General features: G+C 40.4%; 3 protein-coding genes across 4 annotated transcripts in view; all 3 read right to left on the bottom strand.

Annotated features, from left to right (window-relative positions):
• The window catches only part of srrm3 (serine/arginine repetitive matrix 3), a 37,279-nt gene extending 27,966 nt beyond the window's left edge, over positions 1 to 9,313 (bottom strand). Inside the window, exons 1-2 of the mRNA XM_025065483.1 lie at positions 9,233 to 9,313; positions 8,334 to 8,619 (exon numbers count right to left, since the gene is read on the bottom strand). The gene's annotated coding sequence lies outside the window, so the exon portion shown is untranslated. The remainder of the gene's footprint in view (positions 1 to 8,333; positions 8,620 to 9,232) is intronic.
• A 192-nt stretch (positions 9,314 to 9,505) lies between these two features.
• mlxipl (MLX interacting protein like) lies at positions 9,506 to 20,734 on the bottom strand. Of its 2 annotated transcripts, none has more exons than XM_008332799.3 (16): positions 20,155 to 20,686; positions 17,952 to 18,058; positions 17,727 to 17,809; positions 17,424 to 17,513; positions 17,212 to 17,253; positions 14,934 to 15,108; positions 14,715 to 14,795; positions 14,323 to 14,474; positions 13,642 to 14,233; positions 12,568 to 12,903; positions 11,740 to 11,855; positions 11,513 to 11,635; positions 11,261 to 11,388; positions 10,783 to 10,906; positions 10,544 to 10,673; positions 9,506 to 10,366 (listed from the first exon to the last, which is right to left on the bottom strand). In XM_008332799.3, exons 1-16 carry the CDS (start codon positions 20,499 to 20,501, stop codon positions 10,197 to 10,199), a joined length of 2,796 nt encoding a protein of 931 aa, XP_008331021.1. In that variant the 5' UTR covers positions 20,502 to 20,686; the 3' UTR covers positions 9,506 to 10,196. The 2 variants fall into 2 exon arrangements, 1 of the variants encoding a protein (XP_008331021.1); XR_003052843.1 differs by having other exon boundaries at positions 10,225 to 10,366; positions 10,544 to 10,668; positions 20,155 to 20,734.
• A 704-nt stretch (positions 20,735 to 21,438) lies between these two features.
• On the bottom strand, positions 21,439 to 24,013 carry c1qbp (complement component 1, q subcomponent binding protein). The gene is made up of 6 exons (XM_008332801.3): positions 23,611 to 24,013; positions 22,675 to 22,825; positions 22,493 to 22,580; positions 22,264 to 22,359; positions 22,041 to 22,163; positions 21,439 to 21,924 (listed from the first exon to the last, which is right to left on the bottom strand). The coding sequence occupies exons 1-6, from the start codon at positions 23,861 to 23,863 to the stop codon at positions 21,775 to 21,777; spliced, it is 861 nt and encodes a 286-aa protein (XP_008331023.1). The 5' UTR covers positions 23,864 to 24,013; the 3' UTR covers positions 21,439 to 21,774.
• Positions 24,014 to 24,327: the final 314 nt, after the last annotated feature.

The following is a 24,327-nucleotide window of genomic DNA, read 5'->3' on the forward strand; positions in this document are numbered from 1 at the left end:
CTGTGTTGATAATTACAGTTATTTTTAATCACCAGTGATACCGTCCTTATAATCCACCTGACCAACAGGCTACACCACACGTGCCAAACTCAGGCCCGGGGGCCAATTCTGGCCCACAATTTGGCCTGCGAGATCATATCAAATGTGTACTAGAGTTGGCCCGCCAGTATATACCCCATATATACTGACAGGATTTGTAGTATTAGTGGTGTATGTGCTATGTTTCAGCACATACATTTTTTTTTGTTTTTCTTTTGTTGACTGTGAAAAAAAACATTTACATTAAAAAGGAACTGGAAAGACTACAGATAAAGAGACAAGAAACAAATACTACTGATGTGTGTTTTATTTCAAATTTAATTTCTCATGTGTTTATAATTAAGACTTTAGACTTGGTCCCAGACTTGGTCCCAGTTTTTAATTTTTGCCCACTGTGAATTTGAGTTTGACAGCCCTGGTCACTGCTGCATCACAGCATTTATATTTCAAGTTTTCGGTTGCCAAAAGTGTTAAATGCTATTTTGTTGATTAGAGGTGAATAATGTAGTTACACAACACATGTTTCAGCACTAAACCAGCACCAGAGTACTTGTACTGCTCAGTGTAGTAGATAAGGCATTAAGGTATAGACAGGTAGAATTTGTCACCCCGGGGCAGTAGTGGACCTTGTCTCTTGCTGTTTACAGTTCTTTTGCGCGACTCTTGCAGCTCAACAGTCTGTTATTGTCTGCAGAATAAGAAAAGTACAAATATGTTTTAACATTAACCATTTAGGGTGAGGTTAGGAACCACAGCAGGGAATGACAGCAAAATGAACTGCAGCAAGAACTGAAAGCCTATAGATTGTAACACACACCCTGAAGATAACTGAATCATACGTCCATCTGCTGATTTACTCACCCACTCACTCACTCTATTGATGTCTGTCGCTGTGAAGTTCTACATTTTAAAAACTAAATTGTCTCTAATCAGATTGACACCACAAAATGACGATCCAACTCCCTCCAGAACCTTCTTCTTGAAGTCAATGGTGCCACATGGTGGCAACCTAGGATTTGGGGACTAAGTTAGAATCGAGGCAGGGGTCCTGCCACTGTGCCTTTCTAACCAACTAAATTACAGATTACAGATACCATTCAGTTTGGGGTGCTGCCTCCTAGGGGTCACAGGTCTACTGTATTGCAGGGCGGATGTACAAATGTATTTATATTTTAACCTTAGCCTTTCGAAGTGACACTTTCTCTCTGGTGCTAAACAATTATCAGCCACAAATAGCTCTGCAGATTTGAGGTCTGCACCGCTGATGTAAGAACGCTGTGAAATGTTGTAACATCTAATTGCAGCATCCACAGTAATGGCCACTAAAAATGTAAGTTAACAAAAAGCCTCTTTACGGCACGCGAGAGCTTCAGTGATAGAACGTGGTGTCTGACTGTGCCTCTTTCATCAGATTGGTTAATATAGGCAGGTCCTGCTGGTACACAGCAGCACTTCAGTGCTGGCAACAAATGTTCCAGCTTAAACACAAAATCATTGGTAAAAATGTCTCCCTCCAACTCCATTTTTTGACGGACGCTGCTGCCCGTCATCACAGTGCACAGCAACTTAACAAATGTCGCAGCAGTACCTCAAAATCCACAAACCTCTCCACTTTATTATGTCTGTTCCGTTCAGTGTGTTGTCCTGGCAATTGCCTGCATAAAAAAACAAAAAAAAACATGGGGTCCTCGGTTTACAACGTCCACGGTTTACAGCGTTTCGTGGTTACGTCACCATCTCCCATAAGTTTTATTTATATAGAGTTTGTGAGTTTCAACTTAGGGTGAAGTTCGAGTTATGTCGCCCTGTAGGAATTCCAACATTAGTCGAGGACCGCCTGCACAACACTAAATCTGGTAAGTGTGGTAACTTGATTAATGACAATATAGAAAAACAACTAATAAAATATGTTGTACTGATCTACCACAGCTTCGATGTACTGCACAATACTGATCAATATGAAAGGTTTTAAGATGTTCCAAATCTGATGCATCAAGACAAAAAAAAAAATTCATTTTTATAGGCAACTGTGTGGATGACTCAGCTCCCACAGCTAGACTCGGGCAAACATAAAAAGAAATTAAAATACATGATGCAGTCACAAGAACCAGTTGTGTATTTTATGGTTTCATTTTGGCAGAGTAATAGAAACTATATTTATATATATATTATTTTATTATATTAATTAAAATGTGAAAATCAGTTAAACAAACCTGTTGTTGTTGAAACCTGAGGATAACACTATATTAAACAGAGGGAAACATTCATCATCCGCCACATTCATATCCACTGTCACAGTTTAACAGAATCTAAACCAGATTTAACCCTACACCACAACGACTTCATGACTCTCCGACAGCAGACCATCCTGATCTGAATACACATCAGTCTGACAGCACCAGACGTAGACTGATATGACAGAACATTTCATCATCCTCCTCTGACTTGGATTTTAAACTGTCTGTACACCAGACCTGAGCTGAGAATGAACAGATTGTACGGCCACTGCAGTCGGCAGGGCTGGATGAATTACCAGCATCCTTTACAAAAGAAAACAAAAGGTCAAAAGCCAGCATTTATCTTTTCAGCACAGTTTCTTTTCCTTTTTTTCTTCCCTGCTTCTGTTTTCCTGGCCTTTTTCCATTTCTCTCTCCGTGTGATGAAAATGGGATTCTGCCCATGCGGTGCCCAGCAGTGATGACATTTATTCATATGCCAGTTTCACTCCCACTTCAGCCTGGTCACTTGTTTCACCCTGGGCATCCAGGGCAATGGAATCCATCTTTATTCATACGTCTGAATGTGGTCCGAATTCATTTTAATGGATCAAATAAAACCCTAAAACTGACAAATATATTTTCCTGATGCCTTGAAGTAGACCGCAGGGTTAACCAAATGGGCTCATGTACTGTTTTATTAAAGTTATTTGGCTTTATTCTGTCGACTGTAAGCTTGTAACGCACTAATTTGTAGGTTGCTATTTTTGACCAAATTCTACCCAGAGCTTAGCTTTTAATTTATTTCTTAACAAAGATTTTAGTTGTTTCAAAGATTACATTTTCTAAGCTATCCTCTGAGCCACAGCAATTACTTTTTAATTTGATGCTGCTACGGTCCACGGTTGAATTACAATATGCCCAAATATGTAACTAAAGTCAGTTAGATATTTAAAAGTATAAGACGATTGAAGAACACGATTTTGACTGCATTAGTATATATACACAACAATATTGTGTATATTCACTTTGTTTATGGATTTTCTATAGGTACACAATCAATGATAATTATTGCTTTATTGTTTTATATTACAGATAGTGTTTTTTCAGAAATATCTACACAAAGACAATTTTAATAATCCTTCTGTGTGTGTGTGTGTGTGTGTGTGTGTTAGTTCTCCAGAGTAAATGTGGCAGATGGTTTTCTGGTGGGTGTGTTGGATGCTGCAGCTGCTCTTTCTCAGACACACACACACACTCTCTCTCTCTCTCTCTCTCTCTCTTTCCCCATTATTCTCAGCCATACACACCCACACACACTTAGAAAAACAAGGTGGTGCTGAAAAAGTACACCAGGATCACCTGATAGAACCAGTCAGTGATCCAGCTGCATTATTTATCAGCAGCCACTCTGCCACCTTCATGTGCTTTAGATTCCGACCAGGGCTGTGACCCGTCTTCACCTCCTGCCTTCATTTTTATCCTTTAAAAAAACATTCACGCCTTTCATGACATCATTACCACATCAGGACGGAAAACAGATTATGGATTATGGAATGATTGGTGGGGAGGGCGGGCGGCCCAACCCCCACGATAACCACCCATCCCTATAACAGCCCCACCTTTCATCCTCTCAGCTCTCCCCCCTCTCCCCTCTCCTGCCTCTCCTCTCTCTTTCCACTCATCTTTGCTCAAAACTTCAAAGCAGTTCTGCTTTGAAGTCATTGGGAAAACGAGAGGAGTCCCTCAGGGACAGTACCACGTACACGTAGGACTGGGGAGTATGTACACAGACACGGACACACATGGGTCACACTGAGCTACGACTGAGTGACAGCTGCTAAAGGTCCTGTGACTGCACACCTCACACAAACACACAGGTTTGAATTAAGAATGACTTGAATGTTTGATTGAACAAAAAGATCATTTTTAATGACGACCACTCTGAGGCTCCACTTTTTTAGATTCTCAAATGTTTTTGAACCTAATGTGATCAGTTTTACTGCAGTCTCAACGGAGGGACCTTTGATAGTAACAACACGAGATGACTGATGTGAGATCAATAAATATGAGGCGAGGATTCACACCAAACAGCCCACTGTTACATCTATTTAACTGAAAACTGGTTATAAACATCCATGGTTTTTGATCTGCTGTAAATGAATACAAATTATGCACAGAAGAACGACGCGCTGTTGTGTCTGCCCCAGTGCAAATACACAAGCTGTGCTGCAAAACCACACAGTGGGAAGGAGGAGGGGAGGAGGGGGGAGGGAGGTGGAAGGCTTGCTGTGTACAGTCCATCTCAGGTAACCCTAATGGAGGAGAGGGAGGAGGTGCTGCATTCTGCCAGTGAGTGTTCCACTGCAGGTTTCTGATGACGGCAACAACACACCACAACAATAGCAACAGCCCGAGGCTCACAACAGCCTCCCAAGGACCACAGCGGGTGGAGAGTGTGCTGGGTATTGATCTGATGTCATTCAGGCCAAGGTCTCACAGACACTACACTTTTATTTCATGTGTGGTGTAATCCTCAGTTTGAGAGACGGAATTTCAGCAGAGATGGTTCCATCATGTGATGTCCCTAAAATTATTATTTTATGACTGCTCCTGTTAGAGACGGTGTTAATAAGGGGTAATTACTATTGCCTTAATTGATCCTGATCAATCACACTATTACCTTGTCAAGTGATGAACATCATTTGATGTTGTGTCTTAAGTTGTGTTATGAATTTTATACTGCGACTTTAATTTAATGGGTCTGTGCTTCTGCAAAACATTGTCATCATTACAAGCCTCGATGAACACAGTGGCTAAAAATTGCATAAATGTATTAAAATATATATTAAAAATGTAAAATAAATGTATTTGTTGTTGGGTAAAGGGAAAACAGCAACCTCCAAAGTTTCACTCACAGTTTTGAATGAAATACAAAACAAATACATTTATTATTTGTCCCACGATGGGGAAATTCGAACTCTTTGCAACCCACACAGGCTGCCACAGGAGGCGCCATTAAGTGTGCAGTTCCTCTGGAACTCAAACACAAGTATTAGTATAAAAAAATCGAATTTGCTTGTACTTTAATACTCTCTGGAGAGGTGGGTTAATTCTGTTTTAATAACATTTCCTACAGTGAGAGGGTCTCATCAAGAGTCACACACTGTCAAGGTGAGATAGGTTTTTCACTTCCACTTATCAAACTGACACGGTGCAGTAACTCTATGGCTCTTTACAGAATAATCAGTGGAGGAAAAGACTGGAAAGGCTGCTCGGAGAGAAAAATAAGTGAGATACCGCCTGCTGTGTCAGCAAAAGGAGCCACGATGCTGCGGTGGAAGTATCAAGGTGAATCACAATTTAACATCACAGAAGCCAGATGTGTTTGACTTCTCTGAAAAGATGATGTGCGCCTGCTTTTACACGGCAACAATTTGTACAGTATTTGTCTTTTCCACTCTACATAACCAATCATGACATGATGATCGGTGGGGGGTTGAGCTATTACATGGAGAAACAGGAATTGTAATGGAAAGATGCCTCCCTCATCCCCCACCGCACCCTCTTCCCTCACATGTTCAAGCGTTCACCGACGTTTAACAGCATCTCGGGATATTAAGGAGCAGACGGAAATAGTAGAGAAGGAGGAGCAGTGTTAGTATTCCAGTGGGAAGAGCGAGGAGCGGGGTGATGGCAGGCACACTGACAGAGGCTGCATGTGGTGAGGAAGGACACTGAGGAGAAGTGCTAGAAGCACTGAGATGCTGCAGAGCAGGGGGCGGTGGGATCGCTGCTAATCTAGGAGGAATGTGAAAGTAGAGCAGGCGGGAGACAGATGCTTTGTGGAGGAAAAACAGGAGGATGGGGCAGATAGAAGCAGAGTGACGAACCGTTCTCTCACACCTGACACACTACAATATGAGCTAATCCTAGTATCAACATCTCCTCAGCTGGCCATGGTTCTCACCTAAATGTCCGAGTGGGGATAACGTACGCTTCCTGGAGACAATATACTCTCTACGTTCCTGTTCCCCTCAACACCAAATCCACTGTTTGGTCACCATTGTCTGAGATTTTCCTGCATAAACAATCTCTTACCAACATCGGATCACGGCTTAGTGTTTATAATACTTTTGAAAAAAACTTGTTTTTACATTTTACATTTTACTGTCTAAGCTTGTGTTATGCATTAGATAACGTTATCAGTTTGGCATATTGTCTAAATTTGTGTTATGTATTAGATAACGTTATCAGTTTGGCATATACAGTACAGTAAATCAAAATTCTGTAAGCAAAACACTGACTGTCACTATTGTGTCACTCACTGCTTTTCTGAACTCATAAGAGAAAGGAGAGTTGATCATTGATTTATATATATATATTAACACGGAATGATGCACACTGCTTCCATTCAAACTATTGTTGTTTATTTCGTCAAATTTTGGCTTTTCTTTTTAGAGGAAAATGTATCAAAAACAACATAGGAAGTTACCAGGGGCTAAATAAAAAAACATCCGGCACGGACAACGTCTAATTGGAGCTGAAGTTGTCATGTAAAAAGGAGGAACAATAAAGGGTAAGAGCCAATCAGGTGTATGTTTGTAGCCCAAGAGTATCGCCTGACCAAAACATAAGAACATTATTAAGTTTTAAAATAAAACTCTTAGCACCTTCTACAAGCCACCATCAAGATGCACTTGATTAATCATTATTAATCATGATAAATTACACCTGTGATTAATCATGAGTAATTGTGGTAAATCTCCAACTATTCAAAAATAAATCAACAAAATAATTTTTCTCCCTCTTTTTTGAACTTTTGCACAGAAAAGAAAATCTGGATTCAGGGCAGCTATACTGCAGTATCTAAAAATACTGACAGAACAGATGCCTTAAACAGAGAGGAGTCAAACATTGTTAATGAGATGATGCTCAGTGAACCCTATGAGCAGCCTCACTCATAAATGCTCATGATCGCCTGAGTAAAGTGTGTGGCCATCACCAGGGTTTGTACTATTGTATTTGACTTACAACTCATTTGATTTGAATGGACCGTACGAGATGAAACACCTGCCGTGATCCCAGAAGTCTTTGTCACTACACCAACACTGACAATCTCTCAAAAATATCATGTCATTTTTTCAGAAAATGTGTTTAAGCATTCACAGTTGAGATCTTTTCTGACCTTGAAGTGACCTGTATTTAAAAAGTAAAGTGAGTGGTTTTGGGGCATCTGTTTAATTTATTTATTTACTTATTTGCTGGTTTAATTCATAAATACATTTGCATTAATACCTCGTTGCTTTTTATAGATATTATAGATCTTTTCACTGTTTACTTTTTAGCCTAGTTCAGAAACACATACACGTTTGATACATGTCATGTCTCAGAGTAATAGTAGAATAAAATGAATACATTTAAAAAAAATGTTTTTGTTTATAATGTTTATATTTCTCTTCTCCTTTTTTACTTCTTGCTGTCTTTCCTTCGACATTTATCATTTAATATTTATGGGACTTCACCATTAAATTGTAAAAGTAATAAAGTAAATGTAATGTCAGTGTAAAATATGTTTCTAAACTTTTGTTTATCACTATGGTGGGTGAATTAATTATTTCAAAATAATAAAAAATAATAGCAAATAGCAGCTGTTACACATTTAGTGTAATTCTATTGTTACTGTTATTATTATTATAGACAATCAGTATTATTTTTGTCGGCGGCTTGTCATGTTCGGGGCTGAATGTCCTGGAGCCATCATTGTAGCGGAGAATAAAGACACAGCAGCTGGTCATAGTGAACAGCAGGACAGGAAACATACCAGTGATAAAAACACACCACCATCTGCAAAGCAGCCAGAGGATGGTGTCTACAAAACACACGCTCTCCCCGTATCTCTTTGTTTCACACGAGCCAGTCTCCACGGCGTACAAACAACAGTCGGACTGGAAACAACGATTTAATGCGATTATACCGCACGAACGAAGAAGAAAAGACGGGCTCGTTTATCCGTAGCTTTTGCTCGTTTTTAAACATCAACTTGACGCCTATGTGAGCTTCTTGGCAAACTCTTACCTTCTCTGTAGAGCCGTGTGTCGCTGCTGTGGCGGGGTTCGTGGGCTGTCGGTCAGAATCTCCCACCTCTGGGACCGGGCTCGACACTGGTGCTGATGCTGAGCCGCTCCTCTTCGTCACTGTTAGCTCCACCGCTGCCTCCTGTGCTCGGCTGGTGGTGCTGATGGACAGCGCACCAAGAAGCTCAGCTCAGGAACAAAAAAAATAAAAAAAATAAATACACGTCCTGAGTGTTCCACTTGTGACTTAGCGCCACTTCTCGGTGCGGAGGATTAAATGCAGCAACCTGGAGCCATCATTGTAGAGGAGAATAAAGACACAGCAGCTGGTCATAGTGAACAGCAGGACAGGAAACATACCAGTGATAAAAACACACCACCATCTGCAAAGCAGCCAGAGGATGGTGTCTACAAAACACACGCTCTCCCCGTATCTCTTTGTTTCACACGAGCCAGTCTCCACGGCGTACAAACAACAGTCGGACTGGAAACAACGATTTAATGCGATTATACCGCACGAACGAAGAAGAAAAGACGGGCTCGTTTATCCGTAGCTTTTGCTCGTTTTTAAACATCAACTTGACGCCTATGTGAGCTTCTTGGCAAACTCTTACCTTCTCTGTAGAGCCGTGTGTCGCTGCTGTGGCGGGGTTCGTGGGCTGTCGGTCAGAATCTCCCACCTCTGGGACCGGGCTCGACACTGGTGCTGATGCTGAGCCGCTCCTCTTCGTCACTGTTAGCTCCACCGCTGCCTCCTGTGCTCGGCTGGTGGTGCTGATGGACAGCGCACCAAGAAGCTCAGCTCAGGAACAAAAAAAATAAAAAAAATAAATACACGTCCTGAGTGTTCCACTTGTGACTTAGCGCCACTTCTCGGTGCGGAGGATTAAATGCAGCAACCAAGCTGCAGCATAGTGAATGCAAAGGAGATTGAGGAGATATGGGTAGGGGGCCACCTAGTGTTATGTTTTCATCCACCATAGTTAGGGTTCCAAATACTTTAATAAACAATGGCTCAGTTCCATCATCTTCTCAAAATGTGATTGTTTTTCAAAACGTGAAACAGCAACGTGCCAAAAGATCTGCCTCAGTCTTTCAGGAGTGTTTAGTAGTACTAAAACAGGAGGATGAAGTACAGACGTGATTTATTGATAAATTGATTAAGAGATTATACCCAGATCAGCCTTTATTTACACTTACAAAAACAATAAAAGCTGAAAAGATTGTGTTTAACTGCACAATTTAATTACATTTTTAAATATGAACTTATTAAATTAGGGAAATTTACACCTGATTTACAACAATGTTCATAACAATCAGGACAGAGGCAAGTTAATCTCATACTTTTTGATAAATTACATTTTTGAAAATGTGTCCATATCCATATCTGTCTGTTATTAAAGAAGACAGGCCATGTAGGAACACAAAATCTATTTTGAAAAAAAAGAAAAAAAAATTTTGTATGATGTCCAGATTGGCATCTTCACGTGCTAGGATTACCAATGCACCCTTTACTATTAACAAACTGTACTTTAAGAGTCATTTGACCACCATCAAAAAGTTCAGATTGATGTTTTAAAATGTTTTTACTTAATGTTTTGTAAAGGGTCAGTTTTATTAGTTTAGTCTCTTTTCTGTTTGTTTTCACAAGATTACACATACATTCTTCAGCTATTCCTTTTTTGTCATGTTTAAAGAGTCAGTTTGCGGTGTAAAAATATTATTTTGAGCTCATAAAAAAAATCAACATTGACACGACAAGTTTTATTACTGAGTACTTGTAAACAAAAATATCAACGCCCCAGTGTTGAGTCTTGGTTCTTTTGAAGCCCTCCCTTGGTACTGTAGCTACATTTTATTCTCTTCACATGGGAGGCATACTGTTCCATGTGGTTGGTTGTAAAGAATTGTCCGGAACAGGGCCAGCAGTGGTGTCATCCTGGGTGACAGCAAGGGTGGCCTGCTCTGGCAGAAGTGTGGGGTCTGTCAGGATGGCTGTAGTGGTACTCAGAAGACGGAGGGAACTCAGAACCACTGAGGACGCACACAGGGAATGTGGACAAAAAGAAAACGTTTTACCAAAAAAAAAACCAAAAAAAAAATCAGGACAATGTATTGTAGATAGCATACAATGAGAATGAGTGTAGATGATATATAAACAGGTTTTAACATCTGCTTTGAAGGGGCAGTTATACACAGTAACAGACTCACTGGGTCTGAGGGCAGGCAGAGAGCAGTGCTGGTCCAGCCAGGACACAGTGGATCGACACAAATCCTCAACACTGGCAGTGGACACCATTGCATTGAAGGACTCAAACAGTGGCTCGATGATTATACTGAACTGACAAAAAGTTAAGTAAAAAGATTATTGATAAAGAAATGATTCACCTGTGACTGGAGCCTCACACAGAAACACACTTTTAATGTGTGTTTTTTAGGGACAAGGATACAATCCAGAACCTCCAGTTCTGTAGAGTCTGCGCCCGCACATACTCTCTGAACTTCTGCCTCATGTAGTCGAAGCGCTGTCGTGTGATTGGCACTCCAGTGGCCGGAAGCTGCAGCTGACATGCGCTGCAGGAATAGACACACGGAGTCAGCTTTTTAATATGCATTTTAAAACATGACTTTTACTTGAGTTTAACACTCTCTTAATAAACCTGAAAATAAAACCTGAATCTTCTGCTCTGAGTTTGAGACATCAGGACAGGCTTCAGCAGCTTCATTCAACAGCACAAAGGGAATGTAAGAAGCAGATGTAAAATATATGCAACACAGAAACGAGGAGGCAGAATTTCAAGGGTATTTTCCTGCTATTGGATAATTGGCCAATGGATAATACAGTAAATAGGTGCTGGGCTTGTGTCACCTTGATGTTATTCAAACCAGTACAAAGATAGAAGTGGTTAAATTGGTTAAAGATCTTACTTGATGGCAGAGTTGAGGAGCTGGATTTCCTCTCGGAGTCTCTGAGCCTCCTCGTGCATCTGCGCTCTCTCCTGCTGCATCTTACTGATGTACTCTGCCGTCTTCTGCAGGGTGGTGGCCTTGCTGATCTGTAACAGTAAATACCACAACAGTACGCGATCACACCACACGTACTGAGTATCATTGGGATTATAGTATTCCTAAAAGGAATGTAATTTCATATCTTCATGGCAGCGCCTCTCCTCTGAGTACCTTTATGCTGGGCTGAGTGCTGAGAGTCGTCACAAGGTTGTGTAAAGTGTCAAATCCCATTTTGATGTTGAATCGCCTTTTCTGTTCCGCTGAGATGTGAGTGATTCTTCTGGTCTCAGTGTGCTGCAGACAAATATATTTTAGATCTCCAGTATTTCTCATTTTGCACTTCAATAGTTGGAATCTTAAAGAAATACATTTTATGAAATACAAACACTTTCTCCTACCTTACTCAGCTCTCTCTTTCCATGTCCTGAGAAGCCAGACTGTGGAGACTCAGGGTTGGAGACTTTGTCTAAAGGGTTCAGTGATGGTGATTGACCTGGCTGCTCTGGTAAATTAACTCAAATAAACAAAAAATAATTGCAAATATTAAAAAAAATGAAAATACTGAATTTAAGTATAATTTAAGTATTAGCATTCAATAATAAATGTTGTCAGGAAACTTTCTCTGTTAGATAGGACTGTAAAATATGCCGTCAGTTCATACCCCAGTTTCCTTTAAAGATAAAATAAAGATCTGATCAAATAAAGAATCAAATATGAGATCTCAAGTTTTAAAAGTTTTACTTGCGAGCAAGGAGTGCAGAACAATGATTACATTCAGAACTGCACTGAGGAACTCCTCAGTGCTTTAGGCTTAAATACAGTTATTTTACACACACACTTCAATGGTCAGCCCCCTGACCCTTTACAGCCATGTGGTGTTCATGCGCCACTTCTGAGCGCTGATTGGCAAGGGCTGCTCCAAACAAAAATTCTCCACCAATAGGAGCCATGTGCATGCACTGCAGTTAATCAAGTCAGATAAGACCATGCAGTTCGGATGTTTTTTCTCTCTTGGTCTACTTTTGGTCTCCTTATTTGGGCAAAGAAACTAGTTCAGGCCAGTTCTGTGTCCTGTCTCTATCTCCAAGTGTAACAGTCAGTACCATTCAGTGCTGTACATATCATCCTGTTATGTAAACCATCAGCATGCACACCTTTCTGCAGTACTTTCCTTTACAATAAAAGTATTCACAACACCTTAACAGATGCACAGTTCTTTGACTTACCAGACATGGTGCTCCTGTCTGTGCCGTACAGCTGTACAGGAGACAACTTCTCTGTTTTAGGAATTAGGGGGACTGTGCTGGAATGAATGGAATCCTTGGTGAGTAGGTTGGACATCACAAATTCCTTTGTGGTGCTGGCCTGGGACCTTCTGTGAGTCAGCGTGGGACTGGGGCTGTGTATAGGTGTCAGCGTTGACATCCCCGGAGGCCAGATGGTTCCATGCTGCGATGAAGAGTCACCGACATGCGGGCAACTGCTACTGCTGCCTGGCTGTGATGTCGACCTCTGACCTTTGACTGTCACTAGAGTCGTATCCGGTCCAAGTGCTGGCTTCCCTGTGAACACAAGTGAAAAATCAACTGAATGACCTTTTTGCGGAAATAACTGACAAATAACTGACAAAAAACTGACAAATAACTGACAAAAAACTGACAAATAACTGACAAAAAACTGACAAATAACTGACAAAAAACTGACAAATAACTGACAAAAAACTGACAAATAACTGACAAAAAACTGACAAATAACTGACAAAAAACTGACAAATAACTGACAAAAAACTGACAAATAACTGACAAAAAACTGACAAATAACTGACAAAAAACTGACAAATAACTGACAAAAAACTGACAAATAACTGACAAAAAACTGACAAATAACTGACAAAAAACTGACAAATAACTGACAAAAAACTGACAAATAACTGACAAAAAACTGACAAATAACTGACAAAAAACTGACAAATAACTGACAAAAAACTGACAAATAACTGACAAAAAACTGACAAATAACTGACAAAAAACTGACAAATAACTGACAAAAAACTGACAAATAACTGACAAAAAACTGACAAATAACTGACAAAAAACTGACAAATAACTGACAAAAAACTGACAAATAACTGACAAAAAACTGACAAATAACTGACAAAAAACTGACAAATAACTGACAAAAAACTGACAAATAACTGACAAAAAACTGACAAATAACTGACAAAAAACTGACAAATAACTGACAAAAAACTGACAAATAACTGACAAATAAGTGACGAGGGAGGAGTGCGAGTGACTCACGTTCTACCGTGCTGGATGACAGGAGTTTGGCCAGACAGCTAGTGTATGTGAACTGGGGGTCATGTGGAACCACAGAGGGAGTGGCCGTCCTGGCTTCTCCTTTCTTTTGCTTGTGTTTACCTCTACCTCTAACAGCCAGCTGCTCTGGCATTGAGAATCGGTGGGGAACAGTGACAGGGGGCGGAGGTTCTTGGGGAGGGTCAGTCATGGCGTCGGCGTAGCTCAGGGAGTGGCAGGCAGTCTGAGGATACATGTCCAGCGTGTGCGGAAAGCCTTGACCCTGGAGCACAGGGCCTGGAGCCTCAGCACTGGAGGCAGTGTGGGTGATGACGGTGGAGGTCACACCGGTTGTTGTGTAGTAACCCAACTTGTGACACGGCAAGGGCTGCAGAAAAGGAACGCTCGCAGATACTGGCTGCTCAGCACTGGTGCTGAATGCAGTTGGGATTGGAATATTAGGGTACGACTGAAGTCCATATGGAATGGCTTCTGTTCCAATGCTGGATTCAGGGTACTCACTGCATTCCTGGCCTGGTCTGACATGGTCCGGTCGAGTATGAGATGAAGAGGAATTTTCAGATGAGAGACTGGGCTGGTAAAAGTAGGTATAGGTTTTAGTAATTCATGTGTTATTTTGTTTTTGTTTTTGCTCAAAACACATTTAACAGTTGTGACTAGTACCTGGGTCGGCTGGCTGTCAATCAGAGGAGGAGGAGCTGATACAACAGCAGAGGGAACTGCAGTAAATGTTGTGCTGGACGAATTCTCAAAATAGCTGCAATCCGCAAAACCAGTGTGCTCCGTAGTCTGACCTCTGTAGTTCATAAAAACATCTGAAATAATAATAACAAATACAAATCAAAATTTTAATCAAAATTAAAAATCAATCGCTACTGTAGACAGACTAGTACAGACAGACAAACAGACAGACTGATCACAGACAGACAGACTGATCACAGACAGACTGATCACAGACAGACTGATCATCACAGACAGACAGACTGATCACAGACAGACTGATCACAGACAGACTGATCACAGACAGACTGATCACAGACAGACAAACTGAGTACCTGGTATGTCCATGAAATCATCTAAGTTGGGCTGCAGTGGAGTTAGACCTGGCTGAATGATGTCAGCATTGTTGGTATAGGCTGAAAAGAAAAAAATATTAAACAAAAGAAATTATAGAATGAATTCATGCATTATATGAAATAAAAAGTTAAAATAAATATCATCACAGGAAAGCAAAAAGACTGTTTTGTGAAAACCACAACATGTGGACTACTCACTGTTGTGCCTGTCACTGGTCCAGTGACAGGGCTTTTGTGTCATAGTGAATAATGTGTCAGAAATGTCAGACAGGAAGCAGTCCAGGTCGAACATGTGGGCCTCCGCAGGGGCAGCTTCAGCCGCTTGGTACATCTGAGTGGACCATTTCTCCAGGTTGGTCTGATATCCGTCACCCTGCAGCAGAGAACACATAAAACATTTCCAGAGACATTTTTAGAGAAATATGCAAACATCCTCTGTTAAAAAATACAACTTTAAATCAAGCATTAGCACAGCATGTGGATGCATGCATTCTCCTCCAGTACCTGATCAGGTTCAAAAGTAAATCCAAGTCTCTGTTGTCACTAAATAAGAACTCACAGAACAAGAAGCTCTGGGTTTTCCCTCAGTTTAAGATCCATCTTCACTTCTCAGGGTGAGGCTCCGCATTTATAGGGAAGCACAGGTTGAGCCGGAAACTGTTTGATTACATCTGAGCACACGGCAAGGTCTGCTGTAATTTATTTGTTTACCTCTCAATTTGTTTCATTTGAAGGAGGAGAATATAAGTGAAAACAAGTCAAAATGAGGAAAGACTGTCTGTGTGTGTGCATACAGAGCACCACAAAAAAGCACTTCTGACGTATTATTCAGAAAAATTAGCCTCTGCGGGTTTTCATTATGTTGTCTTTGTTCCTTTCTTTATTTTCACATCTCACCATTTCAATAACAGCAGCAGGCTTTTGTCCCTGACCTTATTCTGGCAGTGCTTTCACGTGCGAGCAAACAGGAAGACCCGCAGCTTCTAACAACACAAATAACTGTTGCCATGGGGAAAAAAAACCTGCATGCATATGAGCATCTCCAAATGCATCACTTCCGATGGGCATTTACTGAGAGGCTACGGTTCAGTGAATGGTGGAGAAATAAATCAACTGAAGTATCTGTGTCATGTCAGCAAATACTGAGATAGATCATAAAAAAATACAAAAACTTTTTGGATTAACTGCTATATATGCTATACTATAATTAAATGAAATAATTAAAAATGTTATATATTTATGTAAATAAAACAGCGTTTCTATTTCAGCTATTACTACCGACCAGTAATATCGCACCATCGTTGAAGGATCATTCAATTTTCAAAATAAAACATCTTTCAGACTTAATTCTGTCAGTATCAGAGTCTGAATGACCTTTTGTTTTGAAACATCACCAGATTAGCTTTAAATGAAAAAAGTAAAGGGATATGACTGGTCCTCAGACCAGGGGTTGGGGACCCCTGGTCTGAGGGATATCCCAGTTAATAATGTAGCCCAGACTGTGCATCACACCACAATTAATACAACTTTGACTGACAACTGAACAATGTGGCACAGATACTGTCACTGGACTTCAGCGTTATCAGTCTTATTGAGTAGTACACTGTTCAAAAGACTCTGTAACAGTCCCATAATATGCCAAATGTGAGTTGATAACGTGCTGCACAAAGTACAAGTACTTTATGAATACACGACGAGTGTGAAGACAATTCAGCCAATCCAGTTTTTACATTTAACTCTGACACCTTAAAACCATCATTTTACATAAACAAATACACAATCACAAATACTACCATAACAACAAGGTTTTTGTTTGGTCTGTTCCTGAAAGTAATCAGTTGTTTACAAATCCAGATGAGATTGAGATCCAGTGACCTTTGAACTGGTGTTACGTAGTACGTGTTGACAGTACAATAGTGCAGACACCCTGAGACACCCAGGAACAGAGGGAAATGTTCCTCTGTTGGATTTTAAATTGTTTAACGTTGTTAGATTGTTTTAATTTTGAATTGATTCCTTGTCTCTGTAAGTCTATGACATCATCAGTGCCTGATTAATTTACTGGAAAATTCTTGGTGGGTTTTTTTTTATCTGCAGCTATAAAATGTCATGACGTAGGAGCAGAGCTGAGACCAGCAGAGGGAGGTTGGTTGGGTTTTGTTAGTACGTAAACAGTCCTGTGAATGAGGGGCTTCCTCCCCCGTGATGCCTTCCTCCTCCATCTGACTGACACCCTGCTGCTGACCACTGAACAAAGAGCCAGTGAAGTGGGTCAGATTTGAATAAAAGACATCGATTTAATCCTGGAGCAAATTTGATCCGTCCAAGAAAGTCCAAGAAAAAGGAATAATATATATATAGAACTCTAAATTGTTTTAATTGATCAACTGATTAATGCTTAAAAACCAACCAATCTGGATCCAGAATTTCAGATCACACACTTCTATAAGGCTATGGAATACAAGTGTTGTCCTACCTCATGTAGCATTGTCAGAATGTCATCCTTCTTTTTATGGAGCTGCAGAGAAAAAGGACCATTACAGAGTGGTCTGAAAACGTCATACTTTAGCAGCAGATGATGTTGTTGTCTACTGATTTCACCTTAATTATATTATATTATATTATATTTATTTTGGGTAATTAATAAATCCCTGCATCTTAAAATACTTCAAAAATAGTCAACCTCACCCTCTTCTTGTGATAAATCCTCCACTTGTGGTACTCCTTGATCACCACCTCAATCCTCCTCTTCCAGTAACTGCCTTCCAACACAATTGCCTGTTAATGTGAAGCAGAGCAAACTGTACATTAATAATATAATAGGTCGAGTTACTTGGGTTTTAGTTTTTACTTCATGTCTGCAGCACAGTACAGTATATATCGAGACTTAAAAATGGAAAGGATACAGAAAATAAAAAAGACCAACTCCACTGAAAAATGAGCAGCATTTACTGAGTGCTCTCTCTGGTTTATGCCACAACACAGACTCACTTCAGGCTTCCGATGGGCATCAGCTTCTGAAGCCTCCAATGGCGTGACGAACCCACACAACGAGCTCTTCCTCCGTTCCACGTCTTGACACACCAAACACAGAGGAACGGTAATTGAGATAATTTAGTCACTTGGTTATTAATTATTGTCACGTCTCTTTATTTTTATTCTCTATATTTTGTCGATTTATGTCAAGAATTTAGTTCAGAGAAGAGTTGGTCTCACACTGAATGAACCATGCCCTCCAGATGGCGTTGTTCAGGCGAATCTTGTCTCTCCACAGCAGGCGGAGCCCTTTGAAAGACTTCCACTTTGGTGAAACTATCTTCCCACTGCAAATTTAAAAAAGATGTTATAAAGCAGGATTGTTTACATTACCCTACTAATATAAATGCACCAAAAATGAAAAGGAGAGATGAAAAAAATGGGAAAAAAAATGGAAATCTGGAAAATACGCCCAATATTTTATGTTGATAAATGAGTACAATTTGCTGGTGAGTAAGTAGTATTTGCCAAAAAGGTGAAAGGGCAACTTTAGGATAGAGTGCCGAGAGAGGAATTCTGTATGTGAAAGTCAGGAGTGGCAGAGAAGTATGTGTGGGACACTGAGGACATATATGAATCCAAGGTTGAGGGAAGGGAACAGGAAACCCTGTGTCCTTAGAAGGTGGTTTTTTAATAAAACAATATCTTAGTCTGGTTGTTATGGGCAGCAGATGCATATTATAACAGTATTTGCCTGCAACGCAACAGTCCTGGGTTCTTAGCCTCTGGTCCTGGTACCTGGTCAGGCAGCTTTACATGAAAAAGAATGGTCTCTTCAACCATTACAGGCATCACTGAGAAGAAACTCTTCAGCTGTGACTTTTGTACATGGAAAAACAGACAGTAGTGTTACTGGAACATTAGTTAAAACCCTGTCCTGACTGAGACCAACGGTGTCTAATGAGCTCATTTATCACTACTGAGCCTAATGTGTCGCCCTCTCCACCAGTGACCTTCGGCTGAGGAGAGGCCCATCATGTGAAAACCATAGGAAGTTGCTAGGAAGCCAGAGGAGATCCCTTTCATCAGGGTTGTAATGGTGTGACACAAATCAGGACAGCAGCTCACTAACACCAGGCTCTTATCTTAGAGACCACTGTTTACACACACACACACACACACACATTTTACCTGCTCTGATGTTGTAGGATGTAGGACCTGCTGGTAACTGTGTGTTTGTGTTAGAATTTATGTAATGAAAAATATGCCACAACACAGACTCACTTCAAATATCAAATTGACTTGGAGCCAACTGTTTATGGCAGGCGTGGGCAAACCCGCGAGCCACAGTGGGTCCTAAAGTTCATCAGGGGGCCAGCTCAGGAGCATATCGATGGTGTTCATGTGAACTAAGATAAATGATTCATAAAAGTCATGCAAAAAGGCTAAAATGCTTTTAGCCTTTCATACGCCATCTAATGGGGAAATGAAGGCAGTGCAGGGAAAAAAGGCAGAAGTATATTGATAATTTAAATAAATAATATAATTCGGACAAGTTTGAAGGGCCGTTAAAAAAGCCAAACAGGCCACATCTAGCCCCCGGGCCATAGTTTGTCCATGCCTGGTTTCTGTTAAACTTTCACATTTGTAGATGGTAAATCACAAGCATTTATCTGTTTAAAGTGTGTTTAGAAGATCTCAGCTATTTGTTCGGCCATAAGCCACAACAAACCAAATGTAGCAGTTAAAATAAGTGTTTGGTCAGAAACAACATACATCACAGCTGAGGCTTTTTTCCTTTTCCTCTGTTACACTATAATCCTTTCTGCCAACTAGAATCAAAGTCCAGTTTTACGTGAGGTTTCCAGGCTATTGCACAAGAGAGAAAATCCCACTTCTCACCCATTTATTCACCTGGAGCTTCACCCCACCGCTGCACTTTACGAAGGAAAATGTGCTAGGATCAAGTACGGATATTTTGATGATTGTACTCTGTGTATTTTTTCTCCTTAAAGCACACAAATTTGAATTATTGTAATGGTAGATCTAACAACAATCTAAATTTGGGTGTACAGAAATTAAAAAATAAATATATTAGTTGTCAATGTGAAAATATCATATTACATTTCGTTTCCACGAATTCCTCCATGTATTAAAACCTCTAAATCATGTCCTCACATGTCCAGCTTTGTTCACAAATAAATTGTATTTGGATTACTGTCATAGATGAGCAGAAAAAGTATGACAACATACTTACATTTTTTTAAAATAATCCTATTTATATACAAAAATGACACTTTCAGCAAAAATGACGTTTTTACAACGTTTTTATAATTACTCCGTTAGAAAATTCATCACAGTCATATTGTTAAATAAAATCCTATTGTATCACTTCAAACATTAGGTTTTGTATGGCTCCAGACCAGCAGACAGAGACACCCACCTGTAGGCCAGGGACATGCACTCGAACAGGCGGGTCATAGTCGGGTCAATGCTCAGGCTGCCGCTGCTCAGCGGACCGAACCGGTACGTCTGACACCACGATCTGTTCACCGTGTCGAAGTCGTATCTGAGGGAACCGCCACTTTTCCGACGCCGCGCAGTGGAGTCGCTGTGCGGGGACGACACCATGAAGTGCCCGCTGTGGATGACCTGGGAACGGGGGAAGGTGGTGTTGGAGGGTCCGGTAGCGAACACCGCGGAGGGCTCCACGTCCGGCTCAGAGTCCGAGGAATCCGGCAGCTGGCTCCTAGAGGTGCCAGGAGACACTCCGGACTCTTTATCCGCCATTCTGTCGGGGACTGTCTCTGACCACTTGTCTTGCAAACAGTGACCTTTGCCCTAAGCTGACCCTTGTCTCCCTGCTGCTGTTCGCTGTAGATATTGCAGTTTCTTCAGACAAACATGATCCGGGTCACAGCTGCTCCTCTCTGCCCAGGACTGTTGAGTGGACTGTTGAGCAACAGCAGCAAACTAATATTTCGTCAATTATTAACAGAGCAGTTCCACTATGGAACGTGTTTTTTTTTTACATTCACTGATTAGGAGAACAACAACAACAATAAGCCAGTGTTGTTGATTCATTGTTTTTATACCGAGAAGTTTCTTTGTATGGAGATAACTGTAGCCCTCCTGCCCTTAATGGTCAGTTATATGCAATTATTTCATTATAAACACATTTCTGACGCCATTTATGTTCAAGCCATGCCTCCGACTTCAGTAACATGTTTATAACCACTGCAGATGTCACACGCTGTGGACACATTAACGACCTCTGACCCCACAATCAGAGATTACAGGTTCATTTTCTTTCATTTTAATTTCACTACTATTTTAACTGTGCAGTGCGTTAATTACGTTTGATTATATATATATATTTATTTATATAATATTTAATTTATTCCTTATTTTATTTCACATTTCTTAACTATTGTACGTGAATAACTGCTTTGCCTTTTCCCTGATGTTATTGGGTTGGTTACATTCATGTTGCTGCTGTAACAAGGAGTTTTCCCTTGTGTGATCTTATCTCTTAATAATTAAAAATTATTATAATTATATTATTATTATACATATATATAATATATTTATATTATACATATAATTTATAAGAATTGTCTCTTAACATTTCACCTATTATTTTAACAGGCCACACCAATAAAAAAAGCTAAAATTTCCAACATATTTCCTTCAGCATCAGCACACAAACCCCTCCAAAATGCACACATTTATATGAAACACAGTTTAATGAACACAAACCTTCCAATTTGGAAACACATACATTTAACATGTAGAACTTGTACTGTTGGTTGTAGTCGGAGAGATCAAATCATAAAGACAAACCATGGGTGGACATTGACAATAAAGCTCAGGAGGAGCTCAGGACTGGAGGAGGAGGATATGAAGTCACTAGCGACGTGGCTAGCTGACATAGACATTGTCATCAGTCATTACTGCCAGGCAAATAAGTTAGTGCTTCAACAATTTAATTTCATATAGGAACTGATGTCCAAATTTGCAAAAATGTGTCTTAAAGACAGGTGAAAGTGACTGGCGTCTAAATTCAGTTACATTTGACAAAGCCTTGGAGATCTTCCAGGAATTTGATGTACTCTTGATGCTCCAGGGCTGTGCTCAACTCAATCAGCTCGTCTGCGAAGGTGTTGTCAACCCCACGGTCGGCCAGGAAGTCCATTAAATGGTCATACAAGGCCTGAACACCCAGGAAAGGAATCAGCAGTTAAATAACCACCGTCAGGCACGCCGATGAACGTCACCTACCTTATTTAATAGAGTTATGTGTGTGTGTGCGTGTGTTTGGGGTCTCACCCAGTCCAGAGAGTCTGTGTTGAGCGTATAGCTGGTTTCCTTCCAATCCAAATCCCCCTCAGGCTGAAAACTGACTTCCCGAATGGCGAAGATGTCACTCTCCTCCTCTCCTTCATGGCCGATCTGACATGAGAGAAAAATCAGCTTGTACTTTTTTTTTGCTCTACAATCTTCCTTGAACGTACTTGGAGACTTGCTGCTGCAAATATTACGAGTATCTTACCTCATCTTCAGGGAAATGGCAGTCAAACACCAGGGGATGTTTCGCTGACTGTTTTGTTACTTCAACAACAAAGTTAGGCGAGGACACCATATCTGGCTGGAAAGAGATACCATTTTAGCAGTGTTAGTATTAATCATTTAAAGTTTTTAAAAAAAACATCTTTGACAAAATTTCTTTAATATTAATTAATGTTTTAGTCCTTCAACATGTCTGACATTGACAGCCTCACCTCTTCTTCTGCTGGCTTTTGCTGTCCTTCTGCTTCCTCCTCAAAATTCGGAGGAATACTGTTGTTGACGTTGAATGTAACAGCGATTCTGTGTTAAAGCAAAAGATATCGTGAGCTCCGGCCTCGTTCCGTTTGTGTTTGCTGAAGAATGATGGACAGCCATGCTGACTGATGCAACTTACTTTTCTCCAGAAACACTTCTGACCAGCTTTGCTTCTGTGCCATTTAACTCCAGCTCCCATCCTCCTGACATTTTAGGAAGACTTTTTTTTTTTTGAATCTTCTTCTCTTCTTTTATTTCATCAGTCAGGAAATCACCAAATGCTTTGTCACCTGTGAAAACATAACCATGGGCAGCATGAGGTTATTGACATTTAAACTGCATGTAAAAATGGGAAGCGACATTAGTGCCACTTACTGCCCAAAGACAATTATTCCCTACAACAGTTAACAGTTTGAACCAGTACAGAAATGACTAAACATATACATAAAATATATTTCTGTGAATATGACTTAACACCTTGACTGAGTCATTCCTTTAGAAAAAAATGTGAAGAATTAAATCTGTCTAAATACTCCTACCCGGACTATATGAATGGGAGGCTAGTCTCACAGTAGCACCTCCTCCTCTGACAGTGAGAGATGCTGAAGAGAACATAACTGAGGCCTTGAATATTCTCTCTAACCTTAACACTTTAGAAGGACCTTTCGATGTTAGAAACTTCCCACAACAAAAATTAATTAACTTTCGTAATTTAATGTTTACAGAAAATTTTATCAAAGTCTTGACCACATCATTTTAGAAACAACTAATAAAAAGTATTTATGATTTTAAGTTCCATTAAAGACTAAACTTTAATTAAAATTACCTTTCTAGCCATTATGCTCCATTAAAAAAAAAAAAGATTACATCAAACGTCCTATGTAAATTTGACTTATTACTTATTAAACTATTCATTTCCACTCACAATTTAAGCATGGTGATAATAGTTCAATGGACAAAATATAGTAAGCAACACTTTTTTCCTACCCTGTTCTACTGCGTGTACTCATTACACGGGGCATTAGTAAAAGACTAGCTTAGCTTAGCTACTTTAATCTATTACTTCATTAATCACCTTCTGTGTGTAGTCCTCCACAACCACAAGACAACGAGGGCTGGAACACCTTAGAACGGAACAGTTTTGGCTTAAATCCTGACGAGGACCCGTTGCTGCTCAGCATGGACAGTGACCGTGTGAAGGGCCGAGTTGTAGTCGCGCTGGGAGAGCACAATGTCGGCAGGCTGACTGGTAGAGCTCTCGCTGTGAATGTGGAGGCTGAGGAAACACGGACCGCGGCTCCCACCGCCCGGACAACAGACTTCAGCATGTCTGCGGAAATACTGAGATATGTGAGAGCTCACTTTGGTAGTCTGTCGAACTGAAGACCGGGACGCTTCCCTATGGTGCCGGCTGCTGTAATGAAATGTCAGACACACGTGTGGAAGGACACATTGACCTGCTCTAACTTCGACCTCTACACCGGAAGTAGTTTTAAAAAGGATAAAAAGAAAACAAATTATATTACGTTTTCATCACATTACTGCGTACAATCTAACACGAGATTAATCCCCGTTTAAAAATAAAAGCAAAAATATTTTATAAACGCTGCCAAATGACTCAGCTATATAGCGTCCTCTTCAGTCTTTGACGTCGAATTGCAGCTTTGACCTCACTTCAGACTAGAAGGTCACGTATTATCCATCCAGCTAAAGGCTACCACCATACCGACTCAACCATGGATACGTTTGTGTTGACAAGAAAATCAAATAAAGATGAATAATTAAATAAGAT

This window comes from Cynoglossus semilaevis, chromosome 19, assembly GCF_000523025.1.
Source record: "Cynoglossus semilaevis isolate Cse_v1.0 chromosome 19, Cse_v1.0, whole genome shotgun sequence".
Lineage (NCBI taxonomy): Eukaryota > Metazoa > Chordata > Actinopteri > Pleuronectiformes > Cynoglossidae > Cynoglossus > Cynoglossus semilaevis.